This window comes from Tyto alba, unplaced genomic scaffold, assembly GCF_018691265.1.
Source record: "Tyto alba isolate M040663 unplaced genomic scaffold, T.alba_DEE_v4.0 Super-Scaffold_9, whole genome shotgun sequence".
In the NCBI taxonomy this organism is placed as follows: domain Eukaryota; kingdom Metazoa; phylum Chordata; class Aves; order Strigiformes; family Tytonidae; genus Tyto; species Tyto alba.
This window is the reverse complement of record NW_024881330.1, coordinates 25,723,040-25,747,616: the sequence shown is the minus strand read 5'-3', so window position 1 is coordinate 25,747,616 and position 24,577 is coordinate 25,723,040. Positions and strand designations below refer to the sequence as shown.

At 40.2% G+C, this 24,577-nt stretch overlaps 1 protein-coding gene across 6 annotated transcripts; it reads left to right on the top strand.

The window, feature by feature from the left end:
• Positions 1 to 1,582: 1,582 nt before the first annotated feature.
• Positions 1,583 to 22,465, top strand: NDUFAF6 (NADH:ubiquinone oxidoreductase complex assembly factor 6). Of its 6 annotated transcripts, XM_042785985.1 has the most exons (10): positions 1,761 to 1,775; positions 4,195 to 4,268; positions 5,140 to 5,243; positions 6,171 to 6,293; positions 10,427 to 10,483; positions 12,065 to 12,167; positions 15,947 to 16,080; positions 17,950 to 18,051; positions 21,752 to 21,808; positions 22,321 to 22,465. In XM_042785985.1, exons 3-10 carry the CDS (start codon positions 5,223 to 5,225, stop codon positions 22,447 to 22,449), a joined length of 726 nt encoding a protein of 241 aa, XP_042641919.1. In that variant the 5' UTR covers positions 1,761 to 1,775; positions 4,195 to 4,268; positions 5,140 to 5,222; the 3' UTR covers positions 22,450 to 22,465. The 6 variants fall into 6 exon arrangements, with proteins under 6 accessions (XP_042641917.1, XP_042641918.1, XP_042641920.1 ...); XM_042785983.1 differs by lacking the exon at positions 4,195 to 4,268 and having other exon boundaries at positions 1,583 to 1,775; positions 5,140 to 5,239; XM_042785986.1 differs by lacking the exon at positions 4,195 to 4,268 and having other exon boundaries at positions 1,670 to 1,775.
• Positions 22,466 to 24,577: the final 2,112 nt, after the last annotated feature.

The following is a 24,577-nucleotide window of genomic DNA, read 5'->3' as shown; positions in this document are numbered from 1 at the left end:
ATATGACACCTGGTTTATTCTTTTCTTACTAAGGGTTTAAATCAGTTTAGCACCATTTTGGTCCATTCAGAGATTAACAAAAGTTAATATTTTATAAGATTTATTTATAATACCCTTGAGGTTTATAGTATGTTTATGTAACCCTTCTGCCAGGAATTGGCAGCAGCTGAAAGAGCTGGATTAATTTATCTAGGGGTTCTCTCTGAAAACTTAAATAACAGCAGTTTCAGCCTCCACCCAAAGCTAAATGACCTCCTTTGGGTGCCCTGACAAACAATAAATCCTTCTCAAGGCATAGCAAGGGTTTAAAACAAGGTCCAGAGTTTCAAGACAAAGAGAACTTTAGAGATGAGGGAAAGGGAAGAAAAAAGGCTCAGGATAAACCCACAAGAGCCTCTAATCAATAAAATAAATAATGCTTAAGTGAGATCCCTAACCACCCTCTCCTCCTCGACCGTGACATAAAATAAAGGTTTGCTCCCATTTCAAAACAGATGCCTTGTCACTTGAACGTCACTGCCCACTCAAAACTCTCCCCATATTTACTGCGTGGCTTCACTTTACAGCTGAGCTAATGAACTGATGTATTACTGTCCACAACTGGGGACACCCTACCCTCTCTCCAGCCCACAGCCCCTTCCTTGTGCTGACACCCTGTGCTGGCACTGATGCTCGGCTGACCATGCTCTGAACTGATTCAAGCCACCAAAGTGTCAGAAAACAAACCCAGGAAAATCAAAAGCAAGGCATGGATGGGATTCTGCTGGTTTAACTCCCCTAATCAACTCACTGTACTATAAAATTAAGGTCAAAGCTGGCACCAGGGAAGACGATGGTAAGGCTGGGGATTGAATTTCCTTTCCAGCTGGACTGCTGGTGCTTCTAGTAATAAATGGGTTGGGGATATTTACTAATAGTTTGGGCTGGCATAGTTTTAGGATGAAATTGCTCTTAAGCATGGTGGCACTTCAGTATGAATTTGCTGGCTTATCCCCACGTAGGGCAAACTTCGAGGTAACACAGCTACTCTGTCTGTGACTACAGGACTAACAGGACCATCCCGTCTCTAAATAACCTCCAGCCAGCCTGCACGGTACAGGCCCCTCTCCCAGTCAAGAGGAAGAAACAGGCCCTCCGTTGCAAAACTTAACACACTTTACCGAGGACTGTGCCCTGGGGTCAGCGCTGATGACCAGGCAGAACTGCTCCGCTCCGCTCCCTCCTACAGCAAACCGGCCCTGAGGCTTTTCCCCAGTGCCACAGCCGCTCCCGTACAGTACGTCTCCTGTGCCACGCTGCCCATAGCCAGGAGATTTTTACAATTCAGATTCCTCAGGCTTTTGGGGGCTCCCGGTTTAAAAACCCAAGTGCCTGGTTTCCCGGGGAGAGGAGCAATTCACCTGGAACCACCAGTGCCCGCCTCGGGAGCCGGGGGAAACTGAGGCAAGGGCGCCACGGCAGACGCCATTTGCGGGACAACAAAAGGCCGCTCGGCCGACACTGCTCGTTCTCGGGTGCCACCTACCGGTGCTTCCCCCGTTAAATATTTCCACCGGGCCGGGAAGACTGAGGGGAGGGGGTGGAGCGGCGGGTAGCATGGCGGCCGCCGCCATGGCGCGGGGCGGGCTGCGGCGTAGGCCCAGCTGCCGCATGGCCGGGGCGGCGGGCGCCGGGCTCCCGTGGCCGGGGGTCGGCGGCGGGAGGGCGGCGGCGGCGGGGGGCTGGAGCCGCCCGGCTCCCGGAGGAGAGGTGCAGTACTGCGCCGAGCTGGTGCGGTGAGTGCCCGGGGAGCGGCGGGGGGGAGGCCTGGAGACGCGTGGGTTTCCCTCCCCGCAGAGGAAGGCGGCGAGAGCCTGCCCGACAGCGGCTTGCGGGAGAGGCTGCCGAGTTCCCCCGGAAAGGTGACCAGGGATTTCCCCCCCGCTGCCCGGTTCGCCAAAATAATCCCTGCGGCCCTGAAGTGAAGGGGCCGGTGGATGGGGTTGCTCGCGGCGTCGACCCGCGGAAACTAGAGGGATGTTTCAGCTACGTGTATGATTTAACCTGCAAACGGCAGTCTTTCTCCCCCCTTCTTTCACAGCTGCTCTTCTTGTGAAATATTGAATGTTTCCATTTTATTGTCTCGGCTTTTTTGGAGAGAAAAATCACTGAAGTAGATGTTTAAAAATAGGTGTTTTCAGATCTTGGCTACTGGGAAATAGCCAAGCTTCCCAAGTACTCCTTGGAAAAATGAGCAAAAGTAGAGGAAGTCCGACAGCTGGACAGACAGCCCAGATACCTTCTCTGACCTGAATGCAGGAGGGGGAGGAAGTCTATGTTTTCAAAAGCATCCATTTTGGGTTAAATCCAAAATGCTCCAAGAGGAGCAGGAGTGCAGTTCAGACACTTCCAGGCCTGGCAAAGTTTCCTCCTTGGCGTCTGGGCCATAAACAACGTGCAAGGTCCCTTAGCTTCTTTCTAGTCCACAAAAGTTCAGAAATAAAAGATCAAGTAAGTCTGTCTGTAAAGACTTAACTGATTTATCTTTGGGTACAGTTGTTCTAGCTGGTTGACAAAACCAGGGAGGAGGCTTCAAGGCACGTATAGAAAGAGTGGAACAGGATCATCTTCTCCAAACTCATGCTTGTAAAAGATATAAGGGTGTGCGGTCAGCAGTCGTGTTTGAAGTAGGAAACTAATGGAAAGAAATGTGTCAATCTTAAATTTTCTGTGCAGCACCAAGCAGCAGACCTTTACTGATGTATCAGAATTCATACCCAGGCTGCATTTTACTTAAATGAGCTTTGTTTTCCTGGTTAGTCTACCCAGGATTTGTTTACCTGTTACTCAGGAGATGAGAGGCTGTGTGTACAGTTAATATACAGATAAAGTCAACATATACATGTAAAATGTTCTCAGTAATGAACAACTGTGGACAGAGCAGTTAGGTTCCAAGGCACAGAAGCGGAGATGCTTGAATTTAAACTTTTTTTTTGTTGTTGTTATTTTTGTTAAACCATAAGGAGGACTACTTATAAAAATACACAAGTATTCAAAATAATAAAATAAAAAATGGTTATGCTTTTGGCATCATTTGATTGAAGCTCCTGTTCACAGTTGCTCATGTATTACATGGAAATCATAAGAGGAAGAAATTACTGTTCAGGTAGAGATAAAACACATGAGGCTGTGCAAGCATTGGTAACTCCCAAGTCCTGAGTTTGAGTGTTCTACGTATTAGGAAGTACAACTCAATTCTGCTTCGCTGATGTAGATTTGTGCAACTTTTTGTAATATGCAAGATATCCTTTCTCTTGGATTTTTCTTTTTCTGTTAAACAACTGTTTTACAAGTAGCTTTAAGGTGTTTGATTAAAAATACATTTTCCATAGTAGGTATCTTTTCTGTCTCTTGCTGTTTATGATGTCTGCTCTAGAAGACAAGCTTGTGGCTTGATGGGATTATGGAGTTTTATAATGTGAAAGAAATGCATTATACTGAAGGTCCAGTAATGATCATAGCCAACTTTTCTTCTTTCTGTGGGTTTATATGTAAGTTTATACTTATCTGAGAGGGAAACTGTGAAAACAGCCAGACTTAAGGTCATTCTCTCCTTCCTTCATTCCTTACACTAATATACAAGGAGAGTTGGGGTTGAACATGATTTATAGCAATATCAATTTTATTTTACAGGCTGAGGCTTAATGGATTTCATTTTCTACTGTTATGGCCAAGGGCACACTGTCAGCATAATACTCAAATTTTTTCTGATTTTTTTCTTATCTGGTCTTTGCTACACTTAATTTTTAAGCTTAGAATAATTGAAAAAAGCCCAGCCAACACGCCAACACCATTAGTAGAGGGAAGACAATTTTCTCTATTGTGCTGCTGTATACTTTGTGTAATGTGTTCCTTTTTTTCCTTTTTGGAGGTAGAGGTGGTTCTGTGTTTTGTGAACAACCCAGGCAAACTGCATAGCTGGAACTGGGAAAATGTGGCTGTAAACCTTGCAGCTCTGCTCATGGTGGGCAGTACTGGGTATTACTACAGTCAGCCTTGAAAAAAATACTGGGTTTTGAGCTGATAATACTTTTCAGAAAGTGTCTTAATTGAGGGAGGTTTTTGATGCATCTGTTCTTTAATATGAAGGTGACAAAGCCTGCTAAAATTCAAAAATTATTTTTTTTTTGTTGACGCTTCTGGATTTGCATCAAGCTCTAAAACAAGTTTCACAACTGCTGTGAAAACTCTAAGCATTGGCTAGTTATCAGCTTCTGTGTATTGTAGAGGTAAGAACGTCTGTTAAATCTCACTTCCTTTTTGTTTGATGCTAAAAGGAGCAACCCTAATAACCCTTGGTTTTAGTTTGGCTTTGCTTTTTTAGCTCACATTCAAAAGAAATATGAATACATCTAAGAACAGCAGACTTTGTGAAAATGAGTAAATATGTTTTCTTTGACACCTGCTTCTCCACTCTTGAGGTAAAACTTGAAGTTGCTGGTCATCTTCTAATGAAGAATCAGGTTACAGTCTTATCAGAAAGTACACAAAAATGTTCAAAACAAGCAGTTTAGCTTTTCAGAGCTGACCAGGTGTTTTTGTTAGCTTCAGTTATGTATGATATTGCAATTTATGATTCTGTGCACTGTGATTGTTTTTAATTTAATGGCACACCCAAGTGGCCATACAAAGGCATATCACTCTAGATTGGCAACAGGTTACCTGCAGTGAAGCTGCCAAGACCCACAGTTTTTACACTTTGAATATAGTTGCCAATAAACAAAAACTTACTGGTTAAGCAAGCACACTGACAAGTTCCAAAGCACAATCTTTTAAAGAAATGTGGTTTCACGTTTGGAACAGAAGTCTGGAAGTTGGAGAATCTGGATTCTGTTTGTACTTCTGCCACAGCCTTGTTCCATGCCTTTAGCCAAATATCTTGAGATCTGGATTTGAGAGGTGCACTGGGAGTTCAGACAGCATTCCCTCTCTCATGGAGTTTGTCTTATTTTAAAATAAGCTTAAAAGCAGCTACTTCTGCAAAGTCAGAGTTTTGAACTATATGTTATTGCTACTATTTAAGAGTTTAGTGCTAAGCAATAGTACACCCAAATTGCATGGAGCTATAAATAATAAATGTATTTTTTCATCCTTTTATAGAAAGCGTGACTATGAAGGGTTTCTGTGTTCTCTGCTGTTGCCTGCAGAATCTCGAACCTCTGCTTTTGCCTTGAGAGCCTTCAATGTGGAACTGGCTCAGGCAGGTATTAAAATATATTTGTCAACTCTGGAAATGTAAAGTAACAGTTTAGATATTCTAAATTACACTAGTAGGCAGTGTTCTGCCAAGATTAACTTTTTGCACTATAAGGGGCAATGAATAAATAGTGCAATACAAGCCTCTGCTTTTGAATGGCCCTTGGAAAGTAGGCAGCCTCCCCCAATTTATTTTGTTTTTATATTTCTATATCTATATATATATCTTTTCTGATTTTCCTCTTTTGTTGTGCATTTTAAAGTTAAATGGTAACAGGCTGTGGTCCTTGATGCTGTTATGTGATTGCATCTATGTCCTGGCTGCAAATGGAGCAACTGTAAAGTTCAGCTAAATCCTATCTGTAGGTCTGTCAAAAAACTTGGATGATACAATCAGTCCTAGGTCTTTGTTGGCAGAAGCTAGGTGATAGAAAGGCTGCCGGGAGGGAAGTTTGTAATTAGAGTTGTGGGAGGGGAGTGGCTGCAGTCTCTCCCTTTTGTCTGGTGGCCAGAAACTGCCAGTGCAACCAGGAGAGTGGGTAACGCTTGCCAGAAAGGAGCGATCCAGGAAATGTGCTGACCAAGCAAAATCTCGCATCAACTTCTGTGGGCTGCGCTTCTGGCAACCGGTGGTGCACCCCTCCCTTGCTGCTGTTACCACTGCTTCTTTTACTTCTGGGAAGAAAGCCAAGGTGAGGGTCCCCCAGATCTTAATCTCTGTGGGTTTCAGAATTAGGTTGTGGTGAAGATTTTTATTTTTTTTTTAATTTTTTTTCCTCTCTAGTGTTTGTATGCTTTGTAAGGAATAAATGTAAATTCAGAACTGAGCACTTTCCTTGCTGAGTTTGGCTATGACCTGTGTCTGTCTTTCTGATGTAGATAGACCAGGTGCCTTAAAGACACTGTGAATTTCACTGCAGTTGTATCCTTTCCAGATTAAAGATTCCATAACTCAGAAAACTACAGGTTTGATGCGAATGCAGTTCTGGAGGGAGGCTGTGGAAGATATATACTGCGATAACCCACCACATCAGCCGGTTGCTACAGAACTGTGGAGGGTAAAATACACCTTCGTTGTACCCACAATTCACTTAACTAAAATATTACTGTGGAAATAATGTCAGTGTTTTGTGTGTACTGTGTTGCATGGTTAACAACATTATTTTATATAAAACAGATAATGTAAATTGTCTTTGTGTCTGTGTGTGATGCTGTAAAATACCTACAATGAAAGAGCAGAGTTGGAGAAGGAGGATTGGAGGGTCAGACTTCTGCGAACCATCTGGTTTTTTTTCTCTTATGCTTAGGTGAAGGACAGAGTAAATTGTGGTAAGCCATAAGTTGATAGCAAGTGAAGTGCATAAGTATACTTTCCTGAGCCAGTGCTAGTTCTACCTGAAGAGATTAAGCTGTACAAAGAGACAGGAGGCTAAGCACAGAGGTTGAACTGGCAAATAGGATATGAGGAAAAGCCCAAAACCTTTATACACACAATTACTGGGTAATAGGGAGAATCTTAATACAGTCTTCTCCTTGCATCAAGAGTTGCTTGATGACTCCTATTTATGTGTGTTATGTTTTGCACAGATCCTTTTGTGTGCACTGAGTAACAGGGAATGTACTTGTGAACTTAATGGTTTATTTTTACTAAGATGCTTGAGTTCTACAGGCACTAGAACATCACACGTAAAGTACACCTACAGATCTGTTCCGCTGTTGGTCATGACCAAAGAAACAAGAGGCTCTCTCCCAAAATCTTTTGTTCTAGTTAGGACTGTCATTCAGTGGATTACTGAAGACCTGAAGGCAGTGTAAATGGATTTCCCCTTGATGCTGATACAGAACCACAGAATGATTTAGTTGGTAGGGATTTCTGGTTGTCATCTAATCCAATTTGCTACTCAGAGAAGGTCTAATATCAAAGTTAGATCAGGTGGTCAGGGTCACATTGAGTTGAATTTTTAATTTCTTCGGGAATGGAAGTTCCATACATTGCTAATTTGTCATCCTAGGGCCACAAGACACTGCAAGTCTTAGAACCTTCCAAAGGAACAGCTACCGTAAGGCCTCTACTCTGTAAGATCAGAACTTGCATTTAAACTAAAGATCTCTGAGCTCCTGAACAGGAAAAGCTGCGCTTTGTCTAGATCTCAGTAGCTGAATACATTTAACATGTAGTTAGGTTTATGGACTTGTTGAAAAACAGGCAGTGAAATGTGGAGTCTTCTTCCAGATACTCACCTGCATTATTCCTGTTAAAATCCTGGGAAGAGTAGGACGCTCACTGTAACAGTGGGTTAGGACAATGCAGTTCCTGTGGTATTAAAGCATTTAACTTGTTACCGTTTTAGCTTCACAACCACTCTGCTGCAGCTCTGAGACCACAAAAATGAGTCCTTTCCAAATTTTCTTTCAGTGACTTTTGGCAGTGCTGAAACTATGTCCTCTCTCTGACTCTTCTTCCTTCAAATGTGAAGTAAAGCATAAGTGAGCATTTGTTCCTGTCTGTCAGCATTCATGTTTAGATTAAAATTGGGATTTAAACAAGATACAGTACGTTTAACTAAGAGGAAATCATAGGTAAAGCCAAGAAGTAAAATAAAAGAAAAACACCTGTTACAGTTGCTTTTAGGAGGACTAGAGCTATTCATAGGTGTTTCCTGCTCAGATAAACTGTGTGCCTTAACCACAACAAAGCATTCATACGGTTAGAATGAAGACTGGCAAATGTTATCCCTTTCATGGGATTATGGGTGTTGAAGATGCATGTGGGGTGATACTTTAATGCAGGCATTAAAATACAGAATTGGTCATTTTGCATGTCAATCTGTCTGTGCCTTTGCTTTTTATTTCCTTCTTTCTGTCCCTCTTCCAGCCTATGTCAAACTTCCCAGGAACAGGACCGTTTTCTCCCAAAATGCTTTTGTTTCCTTTCCAAGGAGGAACTTACTGTAGTGTAACTTTACTTATTTTTGTTTCTGAAGATATCCTGTCATTTAGTTGTCTGGGTGGGTGAGGTTCAAGTTAATTTTGGGTATGACTATATATATTCTTTCAACCACTTTTAATTTCAGACTCTGTGTGTGTGTGTGGCCATTTATTGCTGAGCATGACATCATAGGGTATGGGATGTCCCTTTGGGTAGTTGGGGTCAGCTGTCCCAGCTGTGTCCCCTCCCTACTGCTTGTGCACCCCCAGCCCACTTGCCGGTGGGGAGGTGTGAGGAGCAGAAAAGGCCTTGGCTCTGTGTAAGCACTGCTCAGCGGTAACTAAAACATCAGTGCATTAACAACACTGTTTTCAGTACAAATCCAAAACACAGCCCCATACAAGCTACTACGAAGAAATTTAACTTTATTCCAGCCAAAACCACTACAACATTCAGATATGAATCATTGGGATATTGAGATACCAATTGCAACCATTTCCAACAGCTACGACTGCCAGTCATACTCTTTTCCTTTCTCACAAAACAGAAAATTGATTTTGAAGTGGGAGAAAGAATTGGCCTATCTCTATTGTAAGATTTCACCCTACAAACAGAACTGGTTGTGAAATAAGATGTAGAAAAATAATTCAGAAAGTATTTCTAGGAGCTCTGATAGCTCTGAACACTATAGAGCACTAGAGTGAACTAACAATCCAACTTGATCGGGTGATCTTTGCACTCAGGGTGTGGTTTTTATTTCTGCATTTCAGCAAATACCCCAAGAATGACCTCTTTGAAGAACACAGCTTCACAAATGTTCAAGAATGTCATTGCAATTCTTAGAAAGAAGGATTTGGAGAGACACCTGAACTCATAAGTTTGCACAGCTGTTAATAGAATTAGCATGTCTTTTGCACAGCATGTTTTATGTATAATCTTTTCTTCCTGTTGAGTTTGTATGAGGACAATTTTGATTTTCCAGAACAAATACTAATTTATCATGTTAAATGTGTTCCCAAAGTTCTGTATATCCCTCACATTTGGATTCCAAGAGTTTTATGCACTAGTAAAGTATATAAATAGCCTTTAATAATATTTCTAGAATTATTAATAGCTCAGCTCTGAGTCACCTCAATATAAACGTCAACGGCAACTGTATGATACTTGTTCTTACACTTCTGCCCATTTTGAACATATGAAAAGTGAGGCCTCCGTTAATTTCTGGGGAAGAAGATGATTTTCAAAACTTTGGAAAATAAGAATCTGAGTGGTTGAATGAAGGTAGCTCAAAATGGACGTAATGTCGAAATTGGGTAATTTAGCAGAATTCAGTTTGGTGCTTTAAGTCTTGAGCTGTGACTACTTCAAGGATTTCATTTACCAAATAATACTCAAGATGAACAAGTGGGAAGCAAAACTGATCTTTGTAGCTGTAATTTAAAATGTGCCTTTTCACATACCAAGTACTTCCTCAAGCAGATTTTGCTGAATCATCAAGAAGATCTAGTCTTGTCAAACCTTGAAAACATATTTACAAATATAATGGATGTAAAGAAGTTGAAAGTGAGCTATAAAGGCTAAGATTGTGAGAAGTCTGCATCATAAATTTTGTTTATAAATATTTGTAGGTGTGATTGTAGCCTTTCTGACAATGTGGTCTGCAAAATTCAGTGTAAGTAAGAGAATTGAAGGTAAGTTGGTAAAATGAAGTGATACAGGAAGGAAGTCAAATATAAGAGCCAGAAGAATAATTTGTGAGTATGTGACGCTGAGATGATTATTTAAACAAAACCACAATATTCATTATGTTACTTTGTTAGGATGCTGCTTTTACAGTATGTATTGGTATGTTGTACTGACATTTTATTGAAAATATACAGGGGAAATCTTTTTATTGCTTGAATCTGGGGGAAACTGTTCTCTTTGGAAAGTGAACATGGTTTTCTGCAGATATTTTGTGGGAATGTATGACTCCATGAAAGAATAAATTACTTTCAGAAATGTTTTTAAAGAAATGCTTTTGGTTAACTGGCTTGATGTTCAAGATTTCATTTCTTACGCGCAACAGTTTGTAACAAATGCCAGTTGGAAATTTTCGTATCTGAAGGTTCTAATTTTTCACTGACATGCCACTTTGATGTAACCCAGTGAATACAATCCTTGTAAGAAAAGATTTATTTAAAATATGTTTCAGCCTTCAGAATGCAGTACTACCATCACTTTGTATACATTAACCTGTATGTTTTATTTGATAATTTTCAGGCTGTCAAGAGGCATAACTTGACTAAAATGTGGTTCATGAAGATCATTGATGAAAGAGTAAGTATTCACCATGGAAAGTCTGATTCTGGTTTTAGTCATATTTGGGGGGGGAGGGTTCCCCTTATTTTTATCTGTTTGTGTGTAAAACAAAAGCGTAAGTAATTACTCTTTTCCCAGCAATAGTATTTCTCTTTAAGAATGGTACTGATATATTTTCTTTTAGTTCTCCCTTGCTGCCCCTACTCATAATTTCTGCTCTTTCTGTCCAACATACCTAATAGAATCCTTTGTTTATTTTTGCTTTAAAATAGATGAAGTTTGTGAGTCCACGTCTTTTCTGCTCTAATAGCCAGTGTGTCAGTGCTCATGTTTTCTGTTGCTGGTCTCTATTCCTGATTTGAAGTGGTTACTGCTAGAGATAATCCACTGGGAGTTACATTTAGATACCTTTCTGTATGTAAGTGAGGGAAGTTCCATCCTATGGGATTAAGTAGTAAGGTCTCCATATGCAACTGTTAAGAATTCTGGAAAACTACATTTTAATAGAAATGGAAATGAGATGTGCAAGAAGAGAAACTCGCACATGTTCTCTTTTTGTGCTGTTCCAATCCTGCCCTGAGAGAAAGGGCATCTTGCATATTGCTAAATGTTCCACAAATCTACATCATTGGCAGCATCTTACTCCTCCTCACCTCTTTTTTTACCATGTCAATTTTGGTCCTAAATAGCCTTCTCTTGTGATGAGTCATAAAATCTCAAAAATTAAATGATCTATCTTAACCTTTCTGCCACACTTTGCTGCTTCTTATCATGGCTGTTGAGTTTTTCCTAAGCACTACTGTAAATTGGAGCATTCAAATCACATGAATTCTAAAATATCCACTGTTTTTCTGGGAAAAAAAAGGGAGACTTTCACTGGTACAGTGATCCTGCTACCAACTCTGACACAAGGGCAAGAATGAATAGCTGAAGCCAGGAATTTCTTAAGCTTACTTTGCTGCTAAAGTTAGTGTCTCATGAAGTTATACCTTGAGTAAATTGATAGTCAGTTACTTGCAGAGTGTGGTCTGAAAGACTTCAGGGTTTTTTAATCTAAGACTGGTTTTTAATATTAAGACTGGTATGTTTTAACCACAAAAGCCACTAGGACAGGACGAATTACGGAGGATGTTATATTTTTGGGTGTATTTGCATATGACTTTGAAACTCATGTATTTCATGGATTGATTTTTGTGCATGTTTTAAAAAATACATTCCTATTTATCTGAATTTCTCTGTGCTTCAGATGCAAATTAAGTATTAAAATTGGCAACCCCATAGTGTAAGAATACCATATGATGTTTTGTTTTGGCTGTACCTTTTTTTTAATGAAGAATTATGATTTCTTATTATTGCAAGAAGTTATATTTGCCCCAGTAATTGGACTTGGCTGCAGTTGCATGTAGTGACTTGGTTATGTTACACTTGCTGTAAGCTTTAATGACTACTTCTATCTGAGTTTATACTCTCTTTATCTCTTAATTTTGTCCTTTTTTTTTTTTTTCTAATAGTGGGTTAGGCTGACATGACTGTAGTAATAAGCTTGTACAAATAGCAGATGTGTTTACATTTTACTGAAGTTCTGTGTTCATATTACAGGAGAAGAATTTGGATGATAGACCGTACCGCAATATCCAGGAGCTTGAAACGTATGCTGAGAACACTCAGAGTGCTGTCTTGTACCTCACCTTGGAAATGCTGGGTAGGCGTTTTCCCCTTTTTAGATGTTGTTGGTGACTCATTAGTGCAGGTACAATATTTACTGGTGTTTCAAAAAGCCCACTCTTTTTCCACTGGAGTTTAATTTCAATAGGAGTCATCTTAGGTAATGCTCCAGATCTCTTTTGAATGCTCAACCATAAATGTGGAATCTTACTGCGCCTGTCCTAGAACCATGTACTTTCCCTAGAAGCTGCTTGGTGGAAAGCTCATGGTAGTGCAGTTTCCCACTGCTCTGTTGTTTGTTGCTTTGTTTTCTCTTTTCTTGCTTTTATGACAGAATGGGGTAAATTCAGCTCTCCACCATATTTTCGAATTGTCCTGCTTGTCAGAACACAAAATGCTGTAGTTATTCTGCTGCTGTTGTTCTATATTGCAGTGCTGTACGCTGGTTATCTTGAAACAACTGACTTCCCAACCTATAAACTTCCCTTGGTGATGTTGTAAATTTGAATCTGAATCCTCTTCTCTTCCTAAAAGTAGGTTAACTATCAGTAATTGAATAACTAGAAAAAATGCAACAAAGATGATACGATCCATGTGTTTAAGAACTAGTGTCTGTGTCATGTCTAATATAAGAGTCACAGATTGGTAAAGAACTGTTCATTTGCAGTGAAAAAAAGGGTCATTTTCTTTTCTGGATGTTTGTTGCATTATGGCAGTATTCTCTGTATGAGCTCAGATGTAAAAGAAGGGTGAGAATTATTATTATTTAGTAGTATTTAGTATTGTAATAGCAATATTTTCCTCTTTGTTGGACTAGTCTGATGGAAGGCCAACGCTGAGGTTAAAAGAAAAAAACAAAGAAAAAAGAGAGATAAGTAAAAAGAGAGATATGGTGAGCACATTCTTCTTCGGAAGAAATGAGGAACCTATCTCAGCATACGATGCTTACTTCCTCAGTAGAAAATCAGTGAAATGTTGCAAGTGTCTTTCTGAACTTCTGATTGAAAAAATGTAGGAGTATGTGAAAAAATCAGCGTCTTCCATTCTGAGAAATGTCTTCAATTCTGAAGAAGTTTGGTCATGCTTGGGTTGCTTCTGGTACAAGTCAGATGATCCTGTTCTTGAAAATCTGTTATGGGGGCTCTGGGTTTTCTAGGTGCCCTATTGTCATGTTTAACTTCTCTTACATATACCAGTATAACAAAATATCTAAGCAAAACTCTCCTTCACTGCGTATTAAACAGTTAATTTATGTGGTTTTTTTTTCCACAAATAGAGAAATTAATTAACACAGCCCTTCTCTTGGTGTTCCCTATCTAGTTTTCTAGACTAGGTGGATGTGGTTTCATTTCAGATTGTCTGTGCGAAATTCCTTGTGCTTTTTAGCTTCTTTGTTCCTGACTTGTCTCCAGTTTGTGTGTATCTCCCAGTAGTAGTGCTGCTTTATTACTGATTTTGGGTTACTTTTTTTGCCAAGTTCAATTTGACTGGTAAACTTGTCGTCCAAAGTCCTGGTACTTCCTGCTAGCTCCTGTCATTTAAAAATATTAATATTGTGCTCTTTGATTCATTGCCTACAGAGTTGGGAGTCTGGTACTCCTCAATAATTTGATTAAACCTTTTCAGAACATCGCTTTTGGGATACGTTCCCACGTTGAGCATGAGTCGTTGCTAACTCTTACTATTTGAACTTTTTAAAATTCCTAGTTATATATAAAGCCTGAACTGCCCAGTCAGTATCAGTAAGTTATATCCATTGATTCCTCCAAGCCACAACTCTGCGTTCTGCTGCCATTGCTAAAATAAGTCCACATAGTCTACCTGTAGCCACTGTTTCGCAAAGGCTTCCGAGATCCGTGCAAGGCTCGGGCAGGCTTGGTCAGTGAATCTGGTATGCCCAGTATCGTTTTCAGGTGTCGGTTAGGCTCATTGGTCTGTAATTCCTGTATCTTCATTTCTTTCTCTGTAGAATGCTGCTTCTGATAGAGCCTTTATGAATTTTAATTTCAATCATCCTTTAAATTTCCATTTTATCCCGAGTCAGTCCTGTGAAAACATTACGGCTTTATGATCAGTCTAAGCCAACCTTGTATGGTCCTGCCATGAAGAGCAACGGTACTGCTCATCTTCTTCTTTTTTCAGTTCTCACAGTTGTGTGACCATGCAGTACCTAAAGTTAGTTTTCCATTACTTTGCCGATCTGATTCAGTTTGCCATGCTACTGCCTCATTGCCCATGACAGCACAAGGGAGGTGGCAGAAATGTGGGTTCGGGGGAGAAGCGTAGGACCATTCTCTTTGGCGTCAGTACACTGCTAATTAGCTGCAGCTAATCATGAAACCATGCTGTATTAATGCTTGTCAGGAATGTCACACTTGAATGATTTTTCTGGCAGGAAAAACAGTTCTTAGAATACTGTTATTATCAGAGAGGACATGCCAATGAAAATGAGTTTGTGTACTGAGGTATTATGTCTGAATAGGTGCCGCTCCGCTAAGTATACCCTTTGAAAAAACTGTGTCCTGGGTTGAGTGAGTGGTGGTTTATTGGTGGCAGGGGAGGGGGCTATCGGGGCAGCCCCCTGTGAGAAGCTTCTCGAAGCTCCCCCAGCTCCAAGTCAGCTCCACTTCTGTTTGGGAAACTGAGCCAATCGCCTGCGCCTCTGCCATAACGTATTTAAGAAGGGACGTGGTGACAAGCAGTGGGACTTGTGAGGAGGAGTTGCTGCAGCTGCCTGAACACCAGGGTCAGTGGAGGAACGGAGGAAGAAAGGAGGGGGGAGGTGTGCCGGAGCAGAGACCCCCCTGTATCCTGTGGTGAGACGGCAGGGCGGCCCCCCCTGCCACCCATGAAGATCTACGGTGGAGCAGACATTGATTTATGGCCTGTGGCTCCTGCTCCACTGATCAAGGTTCTGTGCCCGAAGAAGGCCGGGGTCTCATGGGAAAAGGTAGCCCCGCTGCTGTAATTCAGTGCTGGGAGGATTGCAGCATGCGGGGGAGCCCCACGCCGGAGCAGCTCGGGAAGGGCTGCAGCCGTGGGAGGGAATCCAGTCAGAGGAAGTTAGTGACCCATGACGGAGCAGTGTGGGGAATGCTGCGGCCCATGGGAGGAACTCATGTCAGAGAAAGTTTGTGGAGGACTGTCTCCTGTGAGAGGGGGACCACGATGGAGCAGGGGGAACAAGTTTTGGACACTCCCCTCACCGAAGATGAAGAAAGTGGCAGCACTGACTGCACCCCCCATTCCCTGCCCCTGCGCCACTGGGGGAGGAGGTAGAGATATCGGGAGCAGAGCTGGGCCCGGGAAGAAGGGAGGGGTGGGGGGAAGGTGTTCTCAAGATGTGGCAATGCTTCTCACTGTCCTACTCTGTTATGTGTTGTTAGTGTCTGTAATAAATGTATGGGTTTTTTTTCCTTCCCCTAACGAGTCTGCCTTTTGCTCGTGATCATAAAGGGGAATTTTTCCCCATCCCAGTCCTATCTCGAACCCCAAGCCTGGCTCTCTGTCCCTTCTCATTGCCGGAGGGGAAGGGAGAGAGAGCTGCTGCGTTGTGGTTGGCTGCCAATCAGGCCAAAACCATGACAAACTGCAACAAACTAAGAGGTATCATACTTCTGAATGTGGAAATCAGTGAATTTGCCTGTTGCTTTGCACCTCTGAGATGAGATCTCAGGGTAATTTTTGAACATAGTTCTATCATGGACCAATGCACTTAGCTTTCCTTAAATAAGACTGTGATACACCTCAGGGAAGACTATACTCATGAAGAGACCTGACAGTATGTTTCTAAACATATTATTTCTGCAATTTTAGGTGTGAGAGACATCCATGCTGACCATGCAGCCAGTCACATTGGGAAAGCCCAAGGCATAGTTACCTGTTTAAGAGCAACTCCGTATCATAGTACAAGACAAAAAGTCTTTCTTCCCATGGACATTTGTATGTTGGTAAGAGAAGCAAGTTGTCTGAAATTGAACAGTATAGTGTTTCTAACTGTTTCTCTCAACACTAGATATGAGATCATAATTTATTAGGCCAGAAACAGAACATGTGTTTTCTTTATTTTAACTCTTTTTGCTGTGGCCTACTAATATGCCATTGTCAGAGTTTTAAATCTTTTGGGAGGTGAGAGGAATGACCTTCATGTGTTTTGTTGTTTTTTTTTTTGTTTTGTTTTGTTTTTATTAAATGTAGTAGTATTTTAGATTTCAGGAATTTTTCTGTTAATGTGTAAAAATACACATACGGGATGGAGTCTGGGTCTTGTTTGTTTTGGTTTTTTTTTATTACTATTATTTTGTATTTTCCTATCCCCACAAAGAAAGCACTATGAGAAATTTTACTTGTGAACAATCTTCTCAGGTTTCTCTTTATTACCTTTTCATATATGTTGGTGGTTTTGGGTTTTCTTTTTTTTTTTTTTTGGGGGGGGTGCGGTTTTTCTTTTTTTTCAGTAACGTATTTGATAGCAAGGTATGGAATGTATAGTTACAGCTGTAGAAAATGTTATAGTCCTCCAGTTTAAACTGCACACCTAATTTGCATTGGAATTTAGCAGATCTTGCAATTTGGGTAAAAGTGGATTGAAGCTCAAATTTTTTCATTAATGTTCTCTGGCTAGATCTGTAGGCATCTCAGCTGTTATTCCTTCATCTCCAGTCTTTATTTTTAAATGTTAATGCTCTTCTTTTTATACTTAACCAAAATTTATGTAATTATGGTGATGTTTAAGGCAGCTGTGTTAGTATTTTCTGAATATCATTTCAATATAAATGAAAGCTTTGATTTGAGGTTTCGTAATTTAAGTAGTTGCAAAAAATGTAGATACTAATATAGGTCAGGGTTATAGGACTGCAGAGAGGAGCTGCACTCTGCTTTCAGCCCTTCTGGGACTGGATGGTATGGGAGGCCTTCCAAGTTTTTAGCTTTTCAAACATAGCCTGAAAATTCACAGTCATTCCTTGCCATGGAAGGTGTTTTACAGTGAAACTGTAAAAACAGCTTGCATCCCTTCTGTGCAGACTGAGCATCTTGTAAGCATTTCAGCTGCTGGCAAGTATCGCAGCGTTCTACTGGAGTCTCTGTCTCCTGTGAAGCCTACCTGCCTACCTTCATACAGCTTTCACATGTCAGAGTTGCTGAGAATGGGGAACTGGTGCAATATCTGAATATATCATAATATGTCTTACATTGGTTACTACAGTCAAAGACTAAGTTTAGGGTTGGTTTCTTGGGGGGTGGGAGGTTTGGGGTGGGTTTTTTTTGGTGGTTTTGGTTTTCTGATCTGGTTTGGGTCTTGAGCGTGGGTTTGTTTGGTTTGAGGAGGGGTTTGTTTTTTTTTGTTGTTGTTGGTTTTGTTTGGTTGTTCTTTTCTTGCAAGACTGGTGGTGCATACCAAACCCAAGGTCATGATTTGCTTCATAAGCAAGCGTGGCTTCTGCGTTGGCTGTTACTGGCTTGCTTCTGCTTAATATCAATTCTTGGATTATGCCTTAAAAATTGGGCATTTAAACTCATCTAAATTCCCAAAACTTTAAAATCTGACTTGGTTATCTGACTGACCACAGAGTCTGTAGGGAACAAATTAATGCAGAGAGTCTGTACCGGCTGTTCTCTTTGTTCTCTTGAATTTTTTTCCAAGTAACTGACAAAAAGAAAAGGGAAATAAAAAAGGAGGGGGCAGTGGTAAAACATTTAGGCTGTTTCAGTCTTGTGTCACTAGCTTGGTTTCTGGGACAGGTTTTTGAGAAGCTAAAATGGAAACTTGATATTTATTGAGGGTTTTTTCTCTTTTTGATTTTCCTTCCTATGCCTAGCATGGAGTTTCACAAGAGGATTTCATAAGACGCAAGCAAGAGAAAAATGTGAGAGATGTAATTTATGACATTGCCAGCCAGGCCCATATTCATCTAGAACATGTGAGATTTCTTCCCTTTTATTTATTTAAACAAACACAATTGATGATAATCTTCACAAAGCATTATGCATGTGTTGTTAGAAGACTTACAGCTGCATACTTAATTTCAAATATTTTACCTCTAATTACTTTGAGAGTTTAAATAAAAAAAGCCAAAACACCACACAAAACCTTTAAATGTTACAACTACTTCTCTACGAATATTATACTTATCTGTATGTACAGGAGGCAGTTTACTCAAAGCCAGGTCCAATTGCATATATATAAATACTGCCTAAAAGCCTTATTACTGGGAGAGACACTTCAAGCAGACTTATAAATGCAACTATATGCCAGCATGGGATCAGCACCATAGAAAGCACTTCTGCATATGGTATTTCACAGCAGGGTGGAATGGCTGCCAGGAAAGCAGAGCATGTTGCCTTTCACTGCTGGTTAGTGTGTGTGGGAGGGGGATTCATTCCTAACATGACCAGTCGTGCTCAGAGCTATGTTGGAAAAGGTGCTTTCTGTTTATTTATTTTCTGGCTCACATCCAAGTGAATTAGGAAAGACTTCTTTTGCTTGGAACAGTGGATAACGAACCCTGAAGAACTGCAGAGTCCTGCTCCATTTTTATTTTATGCTTATACTTTAGCTACACTCTCAATTGCTTGTTGGTACGTAATACGAAACCAAAAGAATGTTTCATCAGCAGTGCTGTGTCTGCCTTTATCTGGAAAACAAAACTTTCAAGAAGCACTGTAAAGGGTTTCTTATGTCTACAAGTACACGTATGCATATACTTTGAATATTGCACCTGATTCTTCCAGTCAAGGTAGTCTGAAAAAATACCACTTCAAAGTAAAGAAATTCCAGATTTATCTCTGTGTTTACACCATTAATATAATCCTCAATTACAGTGTTACCTGCGATTTTATGCAGTAGAGATAGGAGAACACTTCTTCGTTTTTCTGAAGGTAAAATGAGGCATCTCTGGTTTGTTCAGTCAGTGGTTAGATAGTTGATTAATGTTTTTATTTTTTGTTAATAATATGTAGCCTTGGGCTTTATTTTTAATATGGACTATTTATAACCTACATTTAATGCATTCCTGTTCATGTTGTTTCACCTGATGTTTCAGTTTTTGTTGTCACATGCCCAAGGAAACTGTTTTTTCCATTTAGAAGCAGGGAACAGACAAAGAAAATGCAGCGCCAAAACTGTCCACTATCTTTGTTTAAGCTGAAATATTTTCTTTTTTTATTCCCCACCTCTCATCCCATAATGCACAGTATATAAAACCCACTGACTTCGGTTGCACTTGTGGCTTACAGAAATGCCAAGTGCCTGGTCTGAAATGCCTCACAGCAGGGATGGGAGGCATGGAAAACAAGCAGTGCGTATTTATTGTCCAGATGTTTAAAATTTGGTTGCTGGTATTGCATGGAAACTTTGAGACAGAACCAGGGAGAGAATTCAGTTCTCCAGAGCCTTTCAGATAATTTGATAATTCTTAATTCGTTGGTCCCCTGGCTTCCAGCTTCCATGCCAGCCACCTTCTGAAGAGAACAGGCATAACCTTACCCTTTCCTTTCTTCCCACTCCATTCCTAGAGCCCTGCCCATGTTATGCACGGGGAGTGTCCTATGGAAAATATGCAATGTGATCATGTCATTGGAGACTATACAGAGGAGTATAAACACAAGGAAACCAGATTAGGGCAGCATTAGCATTTCATTCTATTGAATGTTGATCTTTGCACGTTCCTCCCCACCCCCCTTTTTTTTTTTTTTATAAATGGATGGCTTATATCATCTTAATTCAAATTTAAAAATTCCTCTCTGAATACTTGTTTCCAGCCTCCATCATCATCAGTGAAGAATAATTGACAGTGCAGGATCTCTAGAGTGTTCAAATCACTTCAACTGGCAATAACTGTCAGTAATAACGGGGTATTAGGCTCCTTGATAATCAGATGGTCTTTGTTAATGCAAGGATAAAGATACTTTCTCCCCTAATGGATGAAATAGGCTTTTGCTGGCAACATTTGCTGGGTATTTTAAGGCTATAGGTGAATGTAATGGGCTGGTGCCTTTAAATACATCTATTCTGCTGTATAAAATCACCATCTTGTTTTGCCTGAGGGCCTTTTCAGCCACTTACCCTTTGTCTTAGTTGGAATTACAGGGTAGGGTAAAGTTTAAACCTGCAAAGGGGTTTCAGCAGTCTCAGCATTTGTTACACAAACCACATACTTTGGAGGATGAGGGTAACAGTTACCAGCACCATTTTACAGTCAGAAGAAACATAATCCTCAAATGCTAAATTAAGTCTCAGCAATGCTATATGAAGCGTATTGTAGTAATGTGGCACTTAATTTTAGGAGAAAAGTTCCTGAGGTGTGGTCAGCTCTTCTGATACAGTGACTGATGACCAGCAGAGGGCAAAATAAGATAACAAAGATTGCAGTTTTCTTTAGGAATTGTGTGTTTTATTCTAATAAAAGCGCTCTGTCAGTCCCACAGTGGTCCCTTCAAAAGCCTGCAAATACATTTACATGTTCCCTCTCTTTCTCTTAAGCACCCGTCCCCCTATTCCTCTTTTAAAAGGAGGGTCTCCTTTTGGCATTTATTGCAGTTATGTTAGATCGTTGTGGACTCAGTTTACCCAAAAAGATGACATGCTTTCTGAATGACAGGCAACCCATTCTGGATTAAGAAGGTCAGGAAGGATTACTTTCTTTTTTCATCTTGCAATTAATAATAGTAAGGCAGAGCATTAGATCAGGGAAGAACATTTTCCTTTTCTAGACGTACATATATGCACACACATGCACACATGTTATTACATCTCAGAGTTAAAATAATTTGCCTTCTGAAAAGATTCAGTATTTTTCCCTTGTAAAGTTTGAGCCTGATTTTCTCAGTTGTCTGGAAAGATCCATGGAAAACTAACACATTCTCATCAGTATTCATAAAGGGTTGGTTGGTTGGTTTGTTTGTTTGAACCTGTAAGAAAAGGGAAAAAAAAAAAGAGGGATTCTGTATTTATAAATAAGCATTACAGGAAGATTTACTTCAGCTCTGTTAGATGTACCTGAATTGTACGTGGGTTTAAATTGTAGGTTTGATTCACCCATGGTTTAGACTCTCTTTACATGTAGATACTGAGGACCTGAGGCATTGAGAGCCTTTCGTAGTCCCATAAATGTAAATGGAGCATAACTGGACTTCTAGGACTGATGGCAACACTGAACCAAAAAGATGCCCTCAGGGAAATGCATTTCTGATCTTCCATCGTTTCTGTCTCTTGGGATGAACAGAGTTATTTGGTGGGGGAAGAAAGGGTTAAACCATATTTATTAAATCAGATGAAACTTGGAACTTTGTTGGAACGAGGAATGCTAATTTACATTGGTTTATTATATGTAAACTGTAAGGTTGTCAAACCATATAAGAATGTTAGCAGGCCTCTCCCAGTATTATGTACTTTCTGTGTCATACTTTTGTATACCGTGAGGGTTGATGCTGGCATGCACATAATGAAAAATTACAGTGTCAGGGTGTCAAAATAAAAAGGGACGAAGCTTGTAATAGAGTCTGCTGCCTCTAGCCATTATATATAGCACTTGATGTTTAATGTAAAAAGTTAAATTCTCCTGATAAGTACATTTGTTTTTTGTTTTCTTTTTTCTCCCACCTCACCCCATTTACTTTCAGGCTAGATCTTTCAGTAAGAAAGTTCCTGTGAAGGCATATCCTGCTTTTCTCTGTACGGTGGGTGTGGTATCATGCACTTTTTAAGTGATGGACTCATTTCTGTGCTAATACGTTTGTGAAGAGTAGAGTATCAAATTAAGCATGGTTAACTTAACATTTCATGTGTCTATTTTGGGAGGATGTAGTACCTAAAACTTGTAAAAACCATAATGTGGGCCTGACTCTGGAACCTCACAGTTTTGATCAACACTTCTAATCCTTCTTCTTTAACTACATCATTTCACCCAAGATGTCTGTATACTCATAGACCATCATTCTGATTCAAGGGCCCAAAATCTTGTCTACTTTTATAATTTGCTGTTTGGTCTAGAAAAAGATAATGCTTCTCTTCACAAAACCTGCCTTTTTTATGTCCTTTGAATGTGATGGTGACGCTACCGCTTAATAAAATGGGCAAACTGTCAAGCCGTTTTGCAGTTCCTCATTTGGTTTCATGTATCGCTTTTTAAACTTAATGTCCAGTTATTTGTGTGCACTATACAGACTAAGCTTTTTTTCTTCTTTTCTAGGTTGCTTTAGATGATTATTTATGTAATATGCAAAAAGTGGACTTCAATATATTTCATCCAGGTTTACAAAAGAAGCGAACACTATTACCATTGCATTTATATATTAGATCTTGGAAAAAAACATATTAAAGTTTTTTTAATATGGGTTCAGAGTGCTGAATTTTTTCTTTAATGTCTTAACTTGATAGAATTGTTAAGTGTCTAACTTCACACTTCTGCAAAGTGCAGTTCATGGGAAACAGCAGATGCGCATGAACTGTAGCTGTCAGCTTGCTGGCAGTAGTTAAGTTTGTTCTTGGAATATTAGGCCGATATCTCTGCTTCACATGTCTGCCAAGTCATATGTCCTTGTCTGGGATTACTTTTCTTGTCTTTCCTGTAATAACAGCAATATGATAGAATTCTTCTTGGACAAATTCTGTGCTAATGGATACTTCTGACAGTTCTGACACTTCACTGGAAAAAAAAAAAAAAAAAAAAAAAAGACTGCTTTGTTTGTGCCCAAAAGCAGTTACAGTAAATGCCTTATAAATCAGCTAAACGATTCTGCTTAGTGCAAGAAGACTTCTTGTAGGTACTAATGAAGTTGGAAGAATGGGCACATATATTTAAATACAAGAAAACTGTCAGGAAAAGCTTTAGCTGTTTTAATTATGTAGTGTTTATGCAAAATTTCAGAATGGTGAAATAGAGCTGTAGTACAGAAATTATTTAGCTGTTTGTTGAGATTGAGCATTGAAGTGACTGTAGGTAGTGGGAGGATAGCTTTACAACGTAGGAAGAGAACCCTTACGCAGTTTTTATCTCCAGGTCAGCCAAAGGCTTTTTCTGCACTTAGCTTGGCTGTATTTTCCTTGTGGCCTCTCATCTCTGTTGTTGCCCACAGTTGTCATTGCAACATGGGTTTGATGGCCCCTTTGTTGATATTCACCACGTCTCTCAGGACACCCTCCTGTGTGGCTTCCCTGAATTCCTTTTCTTCAGTGCTGTGAAGAAAGATATTCCTGAATGCTACAGGTCATTTTAGTCCTCCCTCTTTGTAAAGATGCTGCTCTGTTTTTTTGGTGGGAAATTACTGGGTGATTTGTACTCGGTATCTCTTAGGATCAAGGTAAGTACTTCTGTTTGATTTCTTGTTTGGTAAGATAATACTTCCGAACATCCAACTTGATTCAGTTGTACAAATCCGGTAGTTCATTCTGCCGTCATCCTTTTTCTATTAAATAGCTGCTTTTCCCAGAGATTTTTTTTTTTTTTTTAAATCAGGGTTAATCTCCCCAGATGCTTGGTTGTATAACAGCTTCCTGTATGTTAGTGTACAATGCTACGTAATGATTTTCTGAGAATAAGATTCGTGGGTTTTTTAATCACAGAAACTGTCAGCATGGTGGAAATCATAGGAACCCAACATTAAATCCTTCATTTGGTGATTTTACTTTACGTGTTTGAAGTTGGTTTCTGATACAGACCTTGGTTAATTCTGCAGTTTTCTATTCCCGAATAAGACATTTCTCTTTGAAATTGTTCAGATCAGGATCTTGGTTTCTGTATTACTAGAGGTGTAATAGTCAAGGTTGATATGAATCTAGAAAAATCAGTGTATAGTGCATTGGGAGTATACTGGCTATTTTCTAAAAGTAAAATCTTGACAGGCTCTGTCCACTTCTTAGGTCAGCTGCTGTATCTTATCATTGGAGTTCCTGAATGTGGCAGAGAGGTCTGGTGAAAAGAAAATGTTTCCTTCCTATGGAGGCACCACAGCTCTTCCTGCCTGATGAAGAGCAAAGGCTTAGGCTCTGTTGCTGCTACCAGCCCAGCTGTGCAGTCACCCTGTTTATTTTGTGTTCTGGAGAAAGCATTACAAATGTCTCTTTCTGCACTTGGCCCTTGTTTTGTTCCAGGCGTGCTGAGTCAGGACAACAGAATCAGCCCTGTCTGTCCTCTCAAAAGGAATCACTCTCCTGTAAAGTTAACGTTTGGCAGGAGCGCAGTACAGTGAGGAGGAAGAGAAGGGGAACCATGCAGTATCACCAGTACGACGAGTCGCTACAGTGGTATCTTGCTTCCACGCCGCAAGTCCAGTGCTTTGCTTTGGTGTTGAAGTGGAACAAATCTTGACAGTGTGCTTACGGAGGCATCAATGGAAGGGCTGATTGGTCCTAGTGTAGAAAAGAAGCCATGTGATGCAGTGAATGGTTAGCGTGGTGAGAGGGACTTATCAGGGAATTAGTAAACAGGATATGGAATAAATAAAGTT

What these genes read in the sequence shown, in the direction of transcription:
- NDUFAF6 (XM_042785983.1), top strand. Translation starts at nt 1,597, where the DNA reads ATGGCGGCCGCCGCCATGGCGCGGGGCGGGCTGCGGCGTAGGCCCAGC. An exon ending in TTGCTACAGAACTGTGGAGG is followed by an intron (nt 6,294 to 10,426) that starts GTAAAATACACC and finishes GATAATTTTCAG; the next exon opens with GCTGTCAAGAGGCATAACTT. An exon ending in TGAAGATCATTGATGAAAGA is followed by an intron (nt 10,484 to 12,064) that starts GTAAGTATTCAC and finishes TTCATATTACAG; the next exon opens with GAGAAGAATTTGGATGATAG.